General features: G+C 41.4%; 1 protein-coding gene across 1 annotated transcript in view; it reads left to right on the forward strand.

The window, feature by feature from the left end:
• Positions 1–17,129, forward strand: part of LOC114763701 (kelch-like protein 29) — a 136,181-nt gene that overhangs the window by 49,732 nt on the left and 69,320 nt on the right. The window contains exon 3 of the mRNA XM_028953460.1: positions 8,009–8,319. Coding sequence (XP_028809293.1) covers positions 8,041–8,319 — 279 coding nt within the window. The 5' untranslated portion in view covers positions 8,009–8,040. The remainder of the gene's footprint in view (positions 1–8,008; positions 8,320–17,129) is intronic.

Raw genomic sequence — 17,129 nt, forward strand, 5'->3', positions numbered from 1 at the left:
GTCCTTGTTGTTTCTTTCTTTCCTTCTGCCTCGTCTCTTTTTAGGCTCCTGCACTGGTGTAATTTCAAGGGGGGTTATAAATATTAATAAGAAGTGCCATTCCCAGAAACAGAGTCTCAAGGACCAAATTTTAGTTGTGAATTCAGAGTTGTCTGCTGATGCTCTGCTCTCCTGCCGCACTGTTTCTTTGGCCAGTTTATTTGCAATGTTACAAAGAAGACAACATTATTAACCACATATTTTATAGCGGTCCAATAAATACGTGTCTTGCTTTTATGTAGCCCCTGTCCTCCCACATCCCCTGTCCTTTGTCACCCTGAGCAGACCCTGTTCTTTTCACCTATGTTTCAGTATATTGTCTGTGGCTCCTGGCTTTGTCTGTTGATCTGTCATGAATTAGACGAGTGAGGCACAAGTGCATGACGTCGTACTGACTTCTTCAGAAACTGAAGAAAGGGTGGCTCATGGGTCAAAACTGAATCCAAAAGGCTCAAATTTTCATTTCTTAATGCACATATGCCTTATCAAAATAGTCACACATACTGCCATTTTAATAATAAAAGTGAAATGCTGTGTCACTGACCTCAGACCAGATTTTGAATGTCATTTCCACAGTCCTCTTTCCACTGCCTTAAGACAGCTTTAGACCGACATTTCCATGGGCTCTATGAAACACATTTAGTATTTAACCAACATGGTGGTGGGCAGGAAAGTGATAACAGCGTCACTTTTCTAGTCACTTTCTCTGTACATGAGGCCAATGTCCTCTAATTTCATCATATCTTTTGATCTCTTAACACTTTCACGTGAGTTCTTATGTTTTGTAAGCTAAGAAAATGGCTACTGTCACCGCATCGCGGCTTTTTGTTCTCCCGACGCTGATCGGCACACTTTATTAGCCTCCGATGGAAGTTGTTTATCTGTACACAGATTAGAGATGAGAGAGTTTAAATGGGGTCGTTCTCGGTTTGTGTTCGAAAATTAAAACTCGGCCCCTGCCTACGCGCTCAATCTCCGTCTGCCTCAGACACACACACACACACACACACACGCACCTGTACACACATACAGGGACGTGTTCCATTTGAATTCCAGTTTGGCTCCTAATGAACCTCTTTTGAGTGGCAACGGGGTGCTAATTCCCTCAGCAAAATTTGATTAAATTGACCCTGCTGTCTGGTCGGGGATAAGAATCAATGGAACCGAAAGAGGGATCATCCTCGAGTACGCACCTCTCGTACACACTCCCATTCTCCTCCTGCCCACTGCCGCTCTTCAACTCGCACCTTCCTTCCCTCGGCTGACTGACGGGTGTGTGATCTCAGCATACTAAGCACCAGATCGGCATTTGGCTTAAGACAATTCGTCGTTATCGCTCACTTTCCTATCACTGACTTGGTAAGTCCTGGCTGTCATTTGCCTTTTTGAGCCAGTGCTAAATATACACGCGCCACGCGCCTGGTATCAATAGCGTCATCTGTGCAAGCCATCAGATCCCCTGTCCTTTAATCAGCTCGCTCGTCTCCCGCTGAGCGCGGCCTGCATCCACCAAGACAGCGGTGTTTAAGTGATGATTTTTCTTTTTTCTTTTTTTTTTTTTTTACCTTCAGGCTGTTTCTGTACCCACAGTGCCTGGTTATTTAGTCTATTTTTAATACCTGTGCCCTGTTCGGCTGTATCTTGAATTCATTAACAGTGTGGAGACATGTGGGAGGTGAATGTGCATGCAGGCACGCACTGGCATTCTGTAAATGTAATACTGTATGGTACCGTATCGGTGAAGGTTTGAAGTGCACATTCACTGTCATGGTTAAAATGATTACAACCAATTACAATGCATCAAAATGACTTTGTGGTTGCAATTAAAACAAAAATACATGGCAACCTGCCTTAAAGTTGTTCACTTGACAACTTTTTTCTTATTGTATCATATCAAATGGAAAACAATGTTTTGAGTGTGGTGGGAAGATATATGTAAATCGTTTTAATATTCGACAGATTAAGCTCAGAAACCACTGCTGGTACGATTTAGGTGTGGGATCCATTTAAACACAGTATGAATAACCAGATACACATGGTGTACACATTTTTTTTGTCCACCCACCTCTTGGATTGACTACAAGTTCTCAATTGGATTAAAGTCCAGAAAGTTTCCTGGCCATGGACCCAAATTTCAATATTTTGTTCCCCGAGCCACTTAGTTCTCACTTTGTCATTATGGCACAGTGCTCCATAATGCTGGAAATACCTGGAAAAGGCATTGTTCTTCACTGGACTGTTCTTGATGGTTCGGAGAAGTTGAGGCTGTTTTGGTACCATTCTTTATTCATGGCTGTGTTCTTAGATAAAATTGTGAGTGAGTTCACTCCCTTGGATGAGAAGGAGACACACACGAATGGTGACCTTACCCCAGTCCTCAGCAGTCCAATCCCTGTACTTTTAGCAGAATATCTGTCTGTCCTTGATGCTTTTCTTGGAGAGAAGTGGCTTCTTTGCTGCCCTTCTTGACACCCGGCCATCCTCCAAAAGTCTTCGCCTCACTGTACGTGCAGATGGACTCACGCCTGCCTGCTGCCATTCCTGAGCCAGCTCTGCACTGGTGGCACTGCAGCTGAATCATTTTTAGGAGACGGTCCTGGCGCTTGCTGGACTTTTGTGGGCACCTTTTTTTTACAAAATTTGAACCTCTCTCCTTGGAAATTTTTGATAATCCAACAAAATCTACTAAGATTACAGCTATTGCTGTAATTTTAGTAGCAGCAATATCCTGGTCTGCGAGGCCTTTTTATGCAACGCAATGATGACTGCACGACTTTGCAGTTCATCTGATCACTCTTCAGAGCTGTTTCCTTGCTGAACTCCTCTGCCCCCCCATACACTCCTGATAATTACTGCGCTGTACTACTCCTGCACATATCACTTTATGTATATATATAACTTATTTGAACTGTATCCTGCACTTGCTGCTTATTGCACTTCTGGTTAGACCTAAACTACATTTCGTTGCCCTGTACTTGTACATGTGTAATGACAATAAAGTTGAATCTAATCTAATCTAATAACATTGTAGATTGTATGCAAATTTCCATAATAAGAAGGAAGCAACAATTTTTTGTGTCATTCTCAAAACCTTTGGCCACGACTGTACATGCATTGCTGTCTCTTAAAAAAATGCCTATTCAGGTATTTGAAATTTCTAGGCCCAGACATTAAGACAGCTGATTCCCTCACAGAGAAGGAATGTGGGACCTCGCATCCCCAAGTTGTTTCATGTAGCACCGACTCGTTGAATCAAACACAGCCATCAGCAGACAACCACACAAACTTCTTATATTCTCAAACGAGATGGTGAAAATAGAACAAGGTAAAGTGAAAAAAAAGTGGCAGGCGTTGATTTGATGTAACACAGTCTGGCTGGAAGAACGAGGCGAAAAGCACAGTTGTTAGTTCAGCTGGAGATTTAAGAAGCAGGCAGGGGAAGACGGAGTGAATGACAGTACCTGAGCCGCACTCACAGTCAGCTCCTGTCGAGCTGCTGTCCCCAGCTGTGTTTGCCTCCTTCTCCCCTCGCATCTGTGCCGGTCCTTCTCTGGAACACAGAGCGCAATGAGGAGCTAAGTGGTTGGGGGACTTTTATTTTGCTCTTTTGGTTGTGTGAAAATCACGAAATGCAATAGAAAAATTGCACTGATTGTACATATTATGGCAAGCATGCACTTCATAATACAGAGGATATAAAAAGTATGCACATCCCTGTTAAAATAGCAGTTTTGTAGTGATATAAAAACCATTCAACAATAAACCATTTGCAATCTTTTCCCTCATTTAATGTGATTTTGGAGAACAAACAAATCTATTAGGGTGAAAAGGCGTGTTTGCGTCCTCATCACAAAGTCCTGCATTTTAAAAGGGATGTACACACTTTTTAAGCGTATATGTATAATATATAAGAAAATTTTTGTTTTTCTCTGTTCATCTGGTTGAAATCCGAAATACTTTTAGACAGTGCTCAATAGTAAATTCTTGTTCCGATTAGTATCTGAGAATTAATTGATTTTCTGACAGCATTATTGCGATTTTGCCAAAAAATTAATAACACTGATGAAAGGAAGCAGAACTTGCTGATTTTAGAAAGGTTACAAAATTGTATCTAATCTAATGCAAGACAATGCTAGACCTGGCTGGAGTGTGTCAGCAGTTCCTGCAAGACAAAGGTATTGATGCATTGGAATCCAATTGAGCATATCTGGGACATCATGTCTCACTCAATCCACCAACACCATGTTGCACCACAGACTGTCCAGGAGTTGGTGGAAGCTTTAGTCCAGGTCTGGGAGGAGATCCCTCAGGAGACCATCCACCACCTCATCAGGAGCTTGTCCAGACATTGTAGGGAGGTCATACAGGGACTACTGAGCCTGACTTGTTTTAAGGACATTACATCAAAGTTGAATAAACCTGCAGTGTGTTTTTCATAATCCAGACCTCCATGGGTTGATAAATTTGATTTCCAGCAATGTGTGTGATTTTGTATTTAATAAGAATATTTCATTCAGTCAGATCTATGATGTCTTATTTTTGTGTTCTCTTTATTTTTTTTGACCAGTGTATATAATATTGAGGTGAATTGGCTCATCAGCCCTTTGTGGGCCCTCTTTAAAAAGAGAATCACACCAGACAACTTTCCTGATTCTCCCAGTCAAAAGCTGTGCTTTATCAGAAATGAGGTGTCAATCAAGCAAGAAGAGGCAAACTCTGATTTCTTCTTCTCTTTTTCCCCTTTATCGGTGCATGAAACACTGTGCATAATAGAGAATTCACAGAAGTCACTTATCACGCTCTCCCCTGACAACTCCACATAGCCTTCTATGACTCTGAGAACCATGATGGCTTTATTATACATATTTAGCAGCACCTCATTACTGAGCTTGTGTCTTAGTCTGTGGAGGGAAAACTCATAAAGAAAGATTATTGTATGGTGTCGTTTGTAGAATTGTTAACAAAATCCACATTCCATATCCACTAACATGCAGACTGGTGTCCAATTCTGAAGGTCCCTGTACATTTCATCTTCCCTGCCAATTACCACCCAGCTCTTGACTTGAATGTGGTGCATCATGGGAGAACCATGGGTGAGATGCAGCAGTGATGCTTCCTCTAGTGAGAAATACTATAATGGCATCTAGTATTAATGTCTCAAGGTTTTTGGTTGAGTGCTTAAAACTGTATCAGTGAAAGCCTGCTTTTATAACATAAAAGGTAGGTGCTGAAGGCCATTTTTTCATACAGCAATACATAATGAAACATTTGTATGCAGTGATTGTGCTTTTATAGAATACTCTTAATATGAGCACTATGTTCTGTTGTGCTCATTGTGGTCCAAGCTGTGTTTATTAGGTCCATTTTTCATGGTGCTGCATTAGATGTAGTGCTGTAGGTCATGTGCAATGTCACATGAGGCATATCTTCATGGTTTACAGAACAAGAAAGGATTGCATGTTAGTCATCTGTATTTTGAAAAGGATCATCTCTGTACACTATCTGTACCTGTCCTTTACTTGTACATTAGTTCAAGCATTCTGATTGGTGAACTAATGAATTAGCGGAAAAGAAATCCCTTAATGTCGTTCCATGAAAACTACATGTTATGATTTGTGACCATATTGAAATATGTTGTATGTTGGGGAATTGTCTCTGTTGTGTCAATATTGTTATCATGGCCCTTAGACCCGTTGTGCAAAGGTTTATGAAAAGCGAACCTGCTGTCTGCCCAGTAATTAAGAAGAAATCATCACGCATTATAACTAGAGGTGCCGTGGAGTGCAGATGTAAGATATTGTAAGGGTCCATGGAATCAGACCATTGGTCTTGACTGGTTACTTGTATTCTTACTGGTCCCTCCACTCTCACATTATAAGACAGGCACAATATTCGCAGTAACCACCAAGTGATTCAGTGCACCCATATTTAAGCACCTTTCCTATATATATATATATGTGTGTATTAAAAAATACTAGAACCAAAGTTCAATAAATCCTGATTCGTTTACACCATGGCTGGACGGCCAATAACGGCTTATTTTACAAGCGGCTTAATCTACTCCCACTAGCACAAAGAGGGAAACTAATAACCCAATTCCCAACTGGGGGTCTCCAAAGTTATTACACACTCGTCTGTAGAGAGTGGAGATGGGAACGGGGATGGAGGGAGGGAGGGCGAAAAAACGAGCCATAGCAAATAAGAGCAAATTGCGTTAGCGCACTCGCCAGCACCTACAAAACAAACTGTTTTCAGCCTGCTGTCCACGCACTTCTGAAGAGCTGCGTGTCCTGGAGGCATTCTTCATGGCAAACGCCCAATCGCAAACCAATCAGCGATTTAAGCTAATAGAGAAGTGGTTTAGGCTCTCCGTGCGCTAATTAGCCATCGAGATGAGTTTGAGTTATGAGATTCGGGGGGGGGCGAGAAGACTTTAGTCGTTAGGAGAACTTTTGGAGAGCTGGCCAGATCTCTTAGCCATATGGAACAGTGGAAACATTCCCTGGAGCGGTGAAAAAACCCCCAAAAAGCTGCATTTCTGCATTTTTTTTCTTCTTTCCCCCTCTCGCAAATAAAGGCTCATTTTTCCTCTCATTAGGAGCTGGCAGAATGGGAATTAAAATAAGTAAATGAGCCATTCTGTCGTCCATGTCAATCAGAAGCTCCTGGCAGCATCTGCCGGGAGTGTTTGCACATTTGTGCCGAGATAGTGTGAGCGGTGATATTTATCTTTCTATCTTTATATACCCTCGTGCGTTTTAGTCCTTGCTTTCCCGAACATCATGTCTACGACAGAGTGAAGTATGTGCCAAAAATGAAGGCCTTGTTTAGGCTGTGATTAGGAGCAGTCTCCATTCGCTACGTCATGATTTACACACATGGGGCACTATTTTCAGACTGGTGCTCACTCAGGTCCTCAGCCAATTAACTGTTACGTAGCAGCGTGTGGCTATGGCGAACAATAAAGTGAAATGCCCTACCTGTTTGTAACGTGTTATTTTAACAGCATAAAATCTTTTTTGTGTTTAAAAAGGTCCTCACAACTCGGTTCTACCTCAGAAAGTGTATTAATATTGTGAAATGTTTTTTCCCCAGAACCTTATTTAGGTTCAAAACTTTTATATTATATAATTTTTTTTACTGGTATAAAAAAATATTTTTTTCTAGTGTCAAGGTTTAAAAACCCTGACCAAACAGGCTGTGGCACAACATACACTCCACAACAGCAGAATAAATCTTGATATTGATATTAAAATGGAATGGCGTCATGATGCATCTCTAGCGCACAACAACAACACAGGCCCAAACCTGTCTGAGCGAGAGCGCAACATCAGCCTCTGATGAGACTGACAATTTTAGGGGGAATCCCATGGGTCACAGGATTCCTGTGGGATTGGAGCTAGGTTTATTACAACAATAATCTGACCAGGATGGGACAGGAAAGGGGGATTTTGGGGGAGGGGGGGGAGTTGGGCAGGAAACATAAAAATAGATTTTATGCTTTATATATGCAATGCAAATTATCTTAAAAAGCACAAGGTGTACATGCAGCAGTGACTGCAAATTGAGAATCCACATGAACAGCCTGTTCCACTTCAAGAAATGTGTCAAGTGATCAACTCAAATGTCTCAACCTACCATCTTTTTGTTAACCTAACGTGTTAAGCAGTTACGTTAAATGGACCTGTAATCGGAAGGTTGCCAGTTCCAATTCCAAACCGCCAAGGTGCCACTGAGCACTGTGCAGAGGCCACACTTCGCTGTGTGCACTGGGTACTGTGCTGTGTTGTGTCAGATGTGACAACTAATCACTTTCACTTAGCCTCCAGGCACTATTTTTGGAGCTGGCACTAAGCGCAGTGCTGCTTGTCTGCTAGTCTAAGGTCATGGACATTTTCAGGATTAAAAATGCAAATTGAAGGTGTAGCTATCGGGTTACTTCATGATTTTTCTTCTCTCTCCTTCTCAGGCAGTCCCCTGTTTCCTCTGAGAGGTTGCGTGATGTCACGGCACCACCACCGCTTTGAGAGGGACTACCGCCCAGCGTGGGAGAGGAGGGACCGGCACGCCACCCTGCACAATGGAGTGGCCAATAGCGTATGCACCCCCGCCACCCCTCCAATCACCAATGGCAACAACCGCCCAGGGCTCCTCCCACTTCCCGTCATCCCCTCCCTGCTGCCCACGCCTGTCGCCATTGCCGTGACAACGGCTAGCAGCACAGACCTGACTGGCAAGCGAGCAGGTGGTCCTTCGTCCGCCACGGCGCCTGTAGCCAAGGTAAGCCAATGGGAGCGTCACTGCCAGGTCATTTACTTTTCCCCCCGCATTCGTTCTGGCCTGGCCAAAAACTCTTTACTGCACTTGGTCCAAGTCAGACTTTTTGGTTTCTTGGACTCAAACAAAAAAGGCGTTGGCGGCAATAATTAGAAGCAGCGGAACTCTAAAATGAAGTATCTTCACCATTTGCGTGTTAAAGGCAGGACCAGCGTCCATCTCACCTCCGGCTGCTCTCTATTACCATTTATTAAAACCAACTCCATGTCAGCACTTCACATGCAACTAGATAACTGGGATTTTCTCTGGTTTGTCTGGGATGTTCCATTAATTATGCTCTTCCATCCCATTCATCATCCTGAAAGCTGCTTGTGCCAACACTTTGTTTTCAGATCAGCCCGTCTCCGATTTCTCAGATGGGACCACAAATAATCACGTCTCAATTCTCAGCTCACTCCCAAATGAGCAGCAGCAGTGATATTTCTGCCCGTTCTCTCAGACAGCCCACACATTAACACAACAGAGGACTGGCCTGATTACCTGGTTCACAGTGACCAGTGTTTATATGAAACTTTTTTTTATAAAACAAAACCCAGCAGTAGGATTCATTATACATTAAAATGTCTTCAGGAAGTAGCATTTATATCATGTGATCTGTTTGAACGTGTGACAATGCAGTAAAAATCGACTTAAATTGGAATTTTAATACATTTTGTAAAATTCTTCAACATGCCGACTAGATGTTCAGATTAACCAAACTTCATCAAATAAAGTTTGAGAACCACTGATGTGAAATGACTTGATCCTCTGATTTCAACCAGTTTTGACTGTTGAACCCTTCCTTCCTTCCTAATTTGTTTTTATATTATTATACATATATATTATTTAAAATTTTTATGGCAAATGTTTGGCATTTTTCTCATTTTCAATTTTTGGACCAGTTTGGATTAAAATTCGAACATGTTGTATTTCACAGACACAAGCCCATCAAGTGAGAATTAAGGGGAAAAGATTTGTTGCAGATTTGTATATAGGCCAGCAAAAATTATCAGTAGCATTATGGTGTTTAGAATAGGAATAAAACTGGTGCAACAAGTGAGAACCATGAACTCAGTCCAAAGGCATTCCCCCAAATCACAATTTAATCAAAATATTCTGCAACCCTGCTTGTACTGAGATGGGTTTTGTCTTGTCCAACTCAAAGCCTCTCCTTCAGGGAGTCCAAAAACAACAAGGCGGCGATTAATATTCTGAAATGCTTAGCATATGTGAGGGTTTCTGATTCAAGACCGGCACAATGACCAGTTATATTAATTACCTTGGCTGTTTTCGTGCCCCTTAAAGGCTGTGGCTCAGAGCGGCCACCTTCTTTTTTGCACCTGTGACTTTGAATCGTGCAGACATCCATTACGCCCGGCCTTTTATTTTCCCGAACAGCAGGGTCTTCTTCGTCCAAGTGCGCGCTTTGAAACCGGTGGCTTTTAATTGCTCATCAGTGGCCCAGTTTCAGATGTGGCTCCCTTGGTTGCAAACTTTGCCAAACTTTTCTTCCTCGCTGTTCAAAAAAACGCGCTCTTCAGGGCCCAGTCACCCTGCATCAGCCAAACCCCCCCCCCCCCCGACCTTTAACACCTAGAATTCCCGTTGTCATCTCTGCATGCCAAGTACTGTGTGCAGAGTGTGTAGCTTCACAATAGTGTTACAGTCCTGGGGTCTTTTTTCATTTTTTTTTTTTTTTTACACAGTCGTTTAAAGATTTGTGCAGATCCGGTGACAAGATTGCTCTTGTAGCTCGGCGGCATTCGCATATCTGGATTTTCCTTTTTTCATCTTCCCCTCTAATGTGTGTATGAAAGGACCTCTAGACACAGATAAAATACGTCTGCTATGTGTGTGTTTTTAATTATCACCTGTTCCTTTTAAGTGTGTGTGTGTGTGTGTGTGTGTGTGTTTTAGCGTTGCTGTTCGGTTTGTATAAAAGGGCCTTGGGACATCGGATCCATCGCTTGCCAGAGTCGTGTTCCGTATGAACAACCTGAGCCTTCTTTAATACACCACACACATTTGTCTTGGCGGCCCGTGGCGTGACTGAGTGTGTGTTTGCGTTACCCGTTCGACGCGCGGATGCAGGCCAGAGCATCTGTTGGTTTACTCCCTGCAAACGTTACATTCGTGGAGGCCTCGTACCCTGCCGCACGCTTGAGCAGTAAACAAGTGGACTGCTGAGACGGTGAGGAAGCCATCTGTTTTCCTCCACCGGCCGTCGAGACCAATGCGGCGGCGTCAAAAAATGTAAAAAAAAAAAAAAAAAGAGAGGCGTGGCCGGTTTATTTATCCAGCGCGACCTTTTTAATTCATTTTTATTTACCGCGCTTTCACACACGCAAGGAAGCAACGATTCATCCTGAGCCGCTGACGGCGCTAGTTCAGTGTTTCGGTGATGAATAGGCGCTAAATACTCGCCTATGATTTGTGTCGCGGCGGAGCGCCGTAGAAAGCACGTTTGTCAAGCCTATTTAGGTCAGTGGGTCTGACGAATGACTTGTTTCCATCAAACGGGCTCATCGAACAAGTTGCCTGCAGCCGGAACGCAGGATGTGTGATTTAGTTGTGTGGCCGGTGTCGATGATATTCGCCAGTTTGGCGCCTCAATAGGGCAGTTTTGCACAAAAACAAAGACGAAGTCTGAGATCTTGCACTAAATTATGTTCTTGGTCCCAATAATTGAAGAAGACTTCAGGAAAATGATTTACTCTCTAATTTTAGTCATGTTACACAACACTCATTCCCCATCCATATTCGTGGGTGCACACGCCATTCAGTCACACCAAAGGCCAATTTGGAGTCACCAGTATTGAACGCACGCTTGCTTTATCCGCGACCGTCTGGTACAGGTCGAAGCTTTATTGACCCACGTACAGAGTACAGTGTACAAGGTACAGTAAAATTCTTACATTAATTCCTCTACACAGCCTAAAACTGACATTTAGCCAATTAACATTTCACAGTGCAACAGCACAATAAATGAATACTGTACTAAACATGACAAATACTATGTGCCGTAATAATACGACAAACAATTAAACAATTGGCCAGTTTTTCACAGCCATATATATTTATTTCTCTATGATTCTTCTCATACGACCCATAGCACCTTAGTTGCTGCCTTCAGGAATTGCTCTATGCACTAATACACCCCACTTTAAGGCAGTAAGGTTTATGTATTACTCCTCTAAATGTTAATGCTGGTGTTTGCATTGGCTGCATTGGTTTGTGGTTCAGGTTCCTGTGTAATTAAAGTGAATATTGTGAGCTTCGCCAACATTTACTGCATTATTTGCTGTTTGCAGTGCATGTTTATGTGATGGGATATTATCTGTTTGTCTTGACACTTTATTTGATACTGACAGCTAAGAGCTTATATTCCAACTTGTCCCAAAAGCAAATTCCACCCACCACTGTCATGTGGGCATTGAAAGAATATCTTTTAAATAATTTTAAATAATAAAAAAGCAAGAATGCTTTCAGTTTATATTTTGTACATATTACAGATGTATTTAATACAACTGTATTGAGAAGGCTGGGTATATTTAGCCTATAGTATTATTAGGTCTCTAGAACAAAAATGTAATTGGGGAGAGTAATTATGCAATAGGCTTATGCGTATTTGGCTTGCAGTCATCAATGTAAACATAAATGTAAACATAACACACACACACATACATACAGCAAATTGATGATTAAGGACATATTTTACCAAGTATTTGAAAGATATATATAGTCTGTACAGTACAGGCCAAAAGTTTGGACACACTTTCTCATTCAATGTGTTCTCTTTATTTGACCATTTATGTTGGTAGATTCTCATTGAAGGCATCAAAACTATGAATGAACACATGAACACAAAAAAAGGTGAAATAACATGTTTTATATTCTAGTTTCTTCACCCTTTGCTCTGATTACTGCTTTGCACACTGCTTTGGCATTCTCTCGATGAGCTTCAAGAGGTCGTCACCTGAAATGGTTCTCCAACAGTCTTGAAGGAGTTCCCAGAGGTGTTTAGCACTTATTCACTCTGTGGTCCAGCTCTCCCCAAACCATCTCGATTGGGTTCAGGTCCGGTGACTGTGGAGGCAGACTGTGGAATTGGCAGCCATGACAGGCACCCGGGGAGCAGTGTGTGGGGACGGTGCTTTGCTCAGTGGCACCTCATTGTCACCTTTGCAGAATGGGATTCGAACTGGCAACCATCTGATTACAGGGCCGCTTCTTTACTATGTGATTATGGAATTGACTCCTGTCATGAGGACATTTGTCATAATGTCAGTGGAAGATGGACATTTTTCCTTTTCCCCTACTGCTAATATCAGGGTATGGATGAAAGCTAAAGAGATTAGAGAACCTAAAAAGCAAATAATGTTGGTTGTCTCGTTATTAAACATCAGGCTTGAGTTTAGCTTATTTCATTTTGATTCTTCACATTTGAAAGCTTTGATGTTGTTTAATTATTTTATGGACTAGGATGAATCTCATATCCTCATGCACATACATCAGAAGAAAAGTATTTTATAGCCAATAAAAAAACATTTTTGTTATTAATCTTCCGCCCGTTATTATGCACTTTCTCAACTTTCTTTACTATTTTTGTGTTTTTATAAAAAGTTTATTTATTTATTTAAATATTATTAAAGTTCTCGTCGGATAGTAGCGAATGTAGAACACAGAAATGAGCTCAACACATGCAACCCTGTTCATCTTCCTCTGTGCTCCTGGTGATAAAAAATGTTAACTTACAAGTTAAGGCTACTGGCTAGTTTACAACTTAGTTAGCATCTTGTAGAGCAAACGCACTACCTGTAACTTCCAATCTAATGCATATTATTTTTCTTTTTGAGTTCCTGCTCTTGGCCAATGGTTCTCATACAATGATAAAAAAAAAAAACATTATATTTTGAGACTATGAAGCTAATTTCTTGTCTTTTGTATTTAAGTTCAGCCTGTGAGAATCAGAGCTTCTTCTATTTAACAAAATTTTACTTTCATATAATAATCTTTTGAAAGTTTATTGTACTGAGGCAGGGAAAATGAAAGCTAATTCATATAAGTAGCCGAGATCATTTGTGTGGGCCAGACTTTCAGAAACGACCCTTGAGAAGCAGGGTTATGCGCGGAATATTCAAGATTTAAGAGTCATTGTCTCCACAGAGAGGTAGAGCCCCGCAAAAGAGACAACCAGGCAATAAAAAGAAATGAATGAAACCGAACAGGGCTTCAGCCAGAGGGGAGGATTTTTTTGTTATCTTTATAACCTTGCCTCTTGGTTGGAAAAAATGCATTGAAAGTGAGATGATTAAAGTTAAAAAATTTCACAAAAAAAGTCAGGTAAAGACATAGGGCATAGACAGCAGAATAGTGGGTTTTCTGTAAGACTCCTCAATTACTTTTGACCAGTTTTTGAAAATGTGTGTGGAACAGAGTGATGCCAGTCCTACTGTGACTGTCAAATAACGATATTAGTACAGTACAGGCCAAAAGTTTGGCACACCTTCTCATTCAAGTTGTTTTCTTTATTTTCGTGACCATTTACATTGGTAGATTAAAACTATGAATGAACACATGTGGAGTTATGTAGTTAACAAAAAGTGGAGACCTGGCCTCCACAGTCACCGGACCTGAACCCAATCCAGATGGTTTGGGGTGAGCTGGACCGCAGAGTGAAGGCAAAGGGGCCAACAAGTGCTAAACACCTCTGATGTTGAACTCCTTCAAGATTGTTGGAAAACCATTTCAGGTGACTCAGCTCATCGAGAGAATGCCAAGAGTGAGCAAAGCAGTAATCAGAGCAAAGAAACTAGAATATAAAACATGCTTTCAGTTATTTCACCTTTTTTTGTTAAGTACATAACTCCACATGTGTTCATTCATAGTTTTGATGCCTTTCATCGTCATGAAAATAAAGAAAACACATCGAATGAGAAGGTGTGTCCAAACCTTTGGCCTGTACTGTATATCTCACTGATCAAGATGAAGAAGTACGTTTTTGGAGGAGCTGCACAGCGTGAGGCTCGGGTTGCTGAAGAACCCCAATGGGGATTGCCCATGAGCGCCGCTTCCCACTGAGAAACAACTCCAATTCGCTCAGCCTCTTTGATATTCTCCAAGCGTTGTGCCACCATTGGCCTTATTAAGCTGAATGTTTGAGAGTTCGTGCCTCATGTTTGGTGGGGCTCACAGAAACAGCTGGACTTTCTATTTTTCGCTTTTTGAGTTGAAATGTTTCAAAAAAGCAAAAGCTAAAAAATGTTGGTCAAAGATATTCAAGAACACTGGCTGAAGTTCCTGACCATTTACCCTGGGTTGGACCTCATGAGTTTGACCCCATTTGTCATTGATATAAAGGGCTTAATATATTGTTGTATAAGTGAAGCACTTTAAAGTGCTCATTTTGCCGAAAACATGAAAAACATTATAAATATTTCTATTATTTGGCTAATGAGAGTAAAAAAATTAAGTCATTTAAAGTGGTGCTAATACTGGTGCTGAATATATGTCTCAGTATATTGAGGTTATTGTCCAAACCCTCACATACATGTTTTTAGTTAAAAAAAAATTTTTAGTTATAATTTTTTTGCTATAATAATATGGGTGGACTATGGGTATGTTCATCATCCAATTTCACAGCCTGGGGCCACCATTGTTAAGCCGATGAGTTAATTAGTGTAGGTGGAGGAAGAAAACGCTATTCAGGCCTGTGGCCCTATAGGAATTGAATGCCATGTTACAGGGATGCTTGGGTTTTTTTAGGAGCTCATCAGTATACAAGAAAATGTTTTTTCCTCATATATTTCATTTTTTATTGTCTAGTATCCAAAAGCTATGACAAAAGGAATTGGAAAGTGTGCTTATTAGGCATCAAATTTAAATGCTGCCTCATTAAAACACAAGCAATAGGCATCCAAAACACACACATTTATATATGTGTGTGTGTGTGTGTGTGTGTATGTATATATATATATATATATATATATGTGTGTGTGTGTGTGTGTGTGTGTGTGTGTGTGTGTGTGTGTGTGTATATATATTTTATGAATCAAATAGCCATAATACTGACAGTGTGCCTTGCCACCAAATTTTATGTCACTGGAGCTGACGGGAGATCATGCTGCTGTGATTTCTGAGTGATATTTACAGTTTGAGCTGAGTTCAGCAGCATCAGGGTTTGATTCATCAGACATTTTCATCAGTGCTCCTTCCACCACTGTCGTGTAAATCCTTAATGGAAGTGGTGGGGAAACCCGAGCGTGTGGCGAAGTGGATGAAATATTTATGGGTGGAGAAATCCCATTGCCTTTTTTTTCTGAATCGTGACCCAGAAGCTTCATTTGCTATTCATACGTTGATCTGCGAAGACAGAGTGTTTCTGAAGGTCAACTCTCCGTGATGGCCCCGTGTTTCTAATCTCTTACTTTCCTCTCGCTGTAGGCCGTTTTAAAATGGTTGGACTTATGTCATGCAATGTTACCTCACCGGCAGTCTCTTGGGTCGAATAACAATCTCTGACAGTGGTTCGAAATTGGGTTTAATGCTGCGAGGTCGGAACGTCTGTTCACTCCACTCTGCCGCCATGCCAATTTAATATTAAGTTTGTTGGGTCCCTGGATCTGTGGACATCTGGACGCCAGGTTTGCGTTTTTCCGTACATCTGTTCCCTCATCCAACTCTGGGGCTTTCATTTCGTTACCGAACCCAGCGGGCATTAAGGTGTAAACGTTATAATAAAAGCGGCCGTTCTCGACAACCACAGCCTGTATTCATCAGCGGTCAGGTTCTGGGCGAACTGGGCTGCAGCATCTAATTTCACACAGACATTGTGTGTCTTCAGGGCAGGTGTCTGTGTTAAAGTGGTCAGTAAGTTCTCTGCACACATGTTTTGAAGCATGACACTAATGTGTACGCTCTGTGTACGTAATTTTTTTTTTTTTCAAACGGAGGTGAACCTTCTCCTTCAACCACAGCATTTTTTGTAAAAAAAAAAAAAAAAAAAAAGCTGATCTCTCACTAAATTAATTTGGATCAAATTGCCTCTGGTGATTTCGCAACCCGAATATGCGAACACAGCATCATTTTTCGCAGACTGCTTTATAAATACATATGTGCACACGATGAGAAATTTTTTTTACTTATTCCTTTTAATTATTTATTTCTTTAACCTGTGTTTACTTTCTAAATAAATAAAAGCACATCTAATAAATCATGCGCCTCAGACAGGCCGGCTCCTCTTTGGGCGGACAGCTCCTCCAGTGGGACTTCTTTAGAGCGATGACACATGGAAATGCTTTATTTTAACAAGGACCAGTCAATCTCCTGTTTACCATGGGCTCGTGGTTTGGGCTTTGAGAAGGACTTGGCGACGCACAGAAAAGAATGTGTCTTTTCCATTAAATAGTCTGGAGCTGGTTCTCGAGGTTTTTGCATTGGGGCCAAGGGAAGTGATCCTCGGTCAAGGGGTGAGGTTGAAAGCTGAAAGGAGATGACAGATGGAAAAACGTTAATGTTTTTATTCTGTCAATCCAGTTTGTGTGTGTGTGTATAGAATTGTCAGTCATCAAATAAAACCCACCATTTGAACTCTATTTACAATTATAAAGTTCTGAGTGACAGAATTAGCTACCCACTAAAAAGGGAGTTAGTTTCTCTTGGTCAAAATACAAGTTAGCACCAATTTGAAAATAGTGCCCATACATTGTACATACATTGGAGCAGTTGTGGCCTAGCAGGTAAGGAAGCAGAACTGAGCTTCACAATGACAGTCA

The sequence above is a fragment of the Denticeps clupeoides genome, chromosome 14 (assembly GCF_900700375.1).
Source record: "Denticeps clupeoides chromosome 14, fDenClu1.1, whole genome shotgun sequence".
In the NCBI taxonomy this organism is placed as follows: domain Eukaryota; kingdom Metazoa; phylum Chordata; class Actinopteri; order Clupeiformes; family Denticipitidae; genus Denticeps; species Denticeps clupeoides.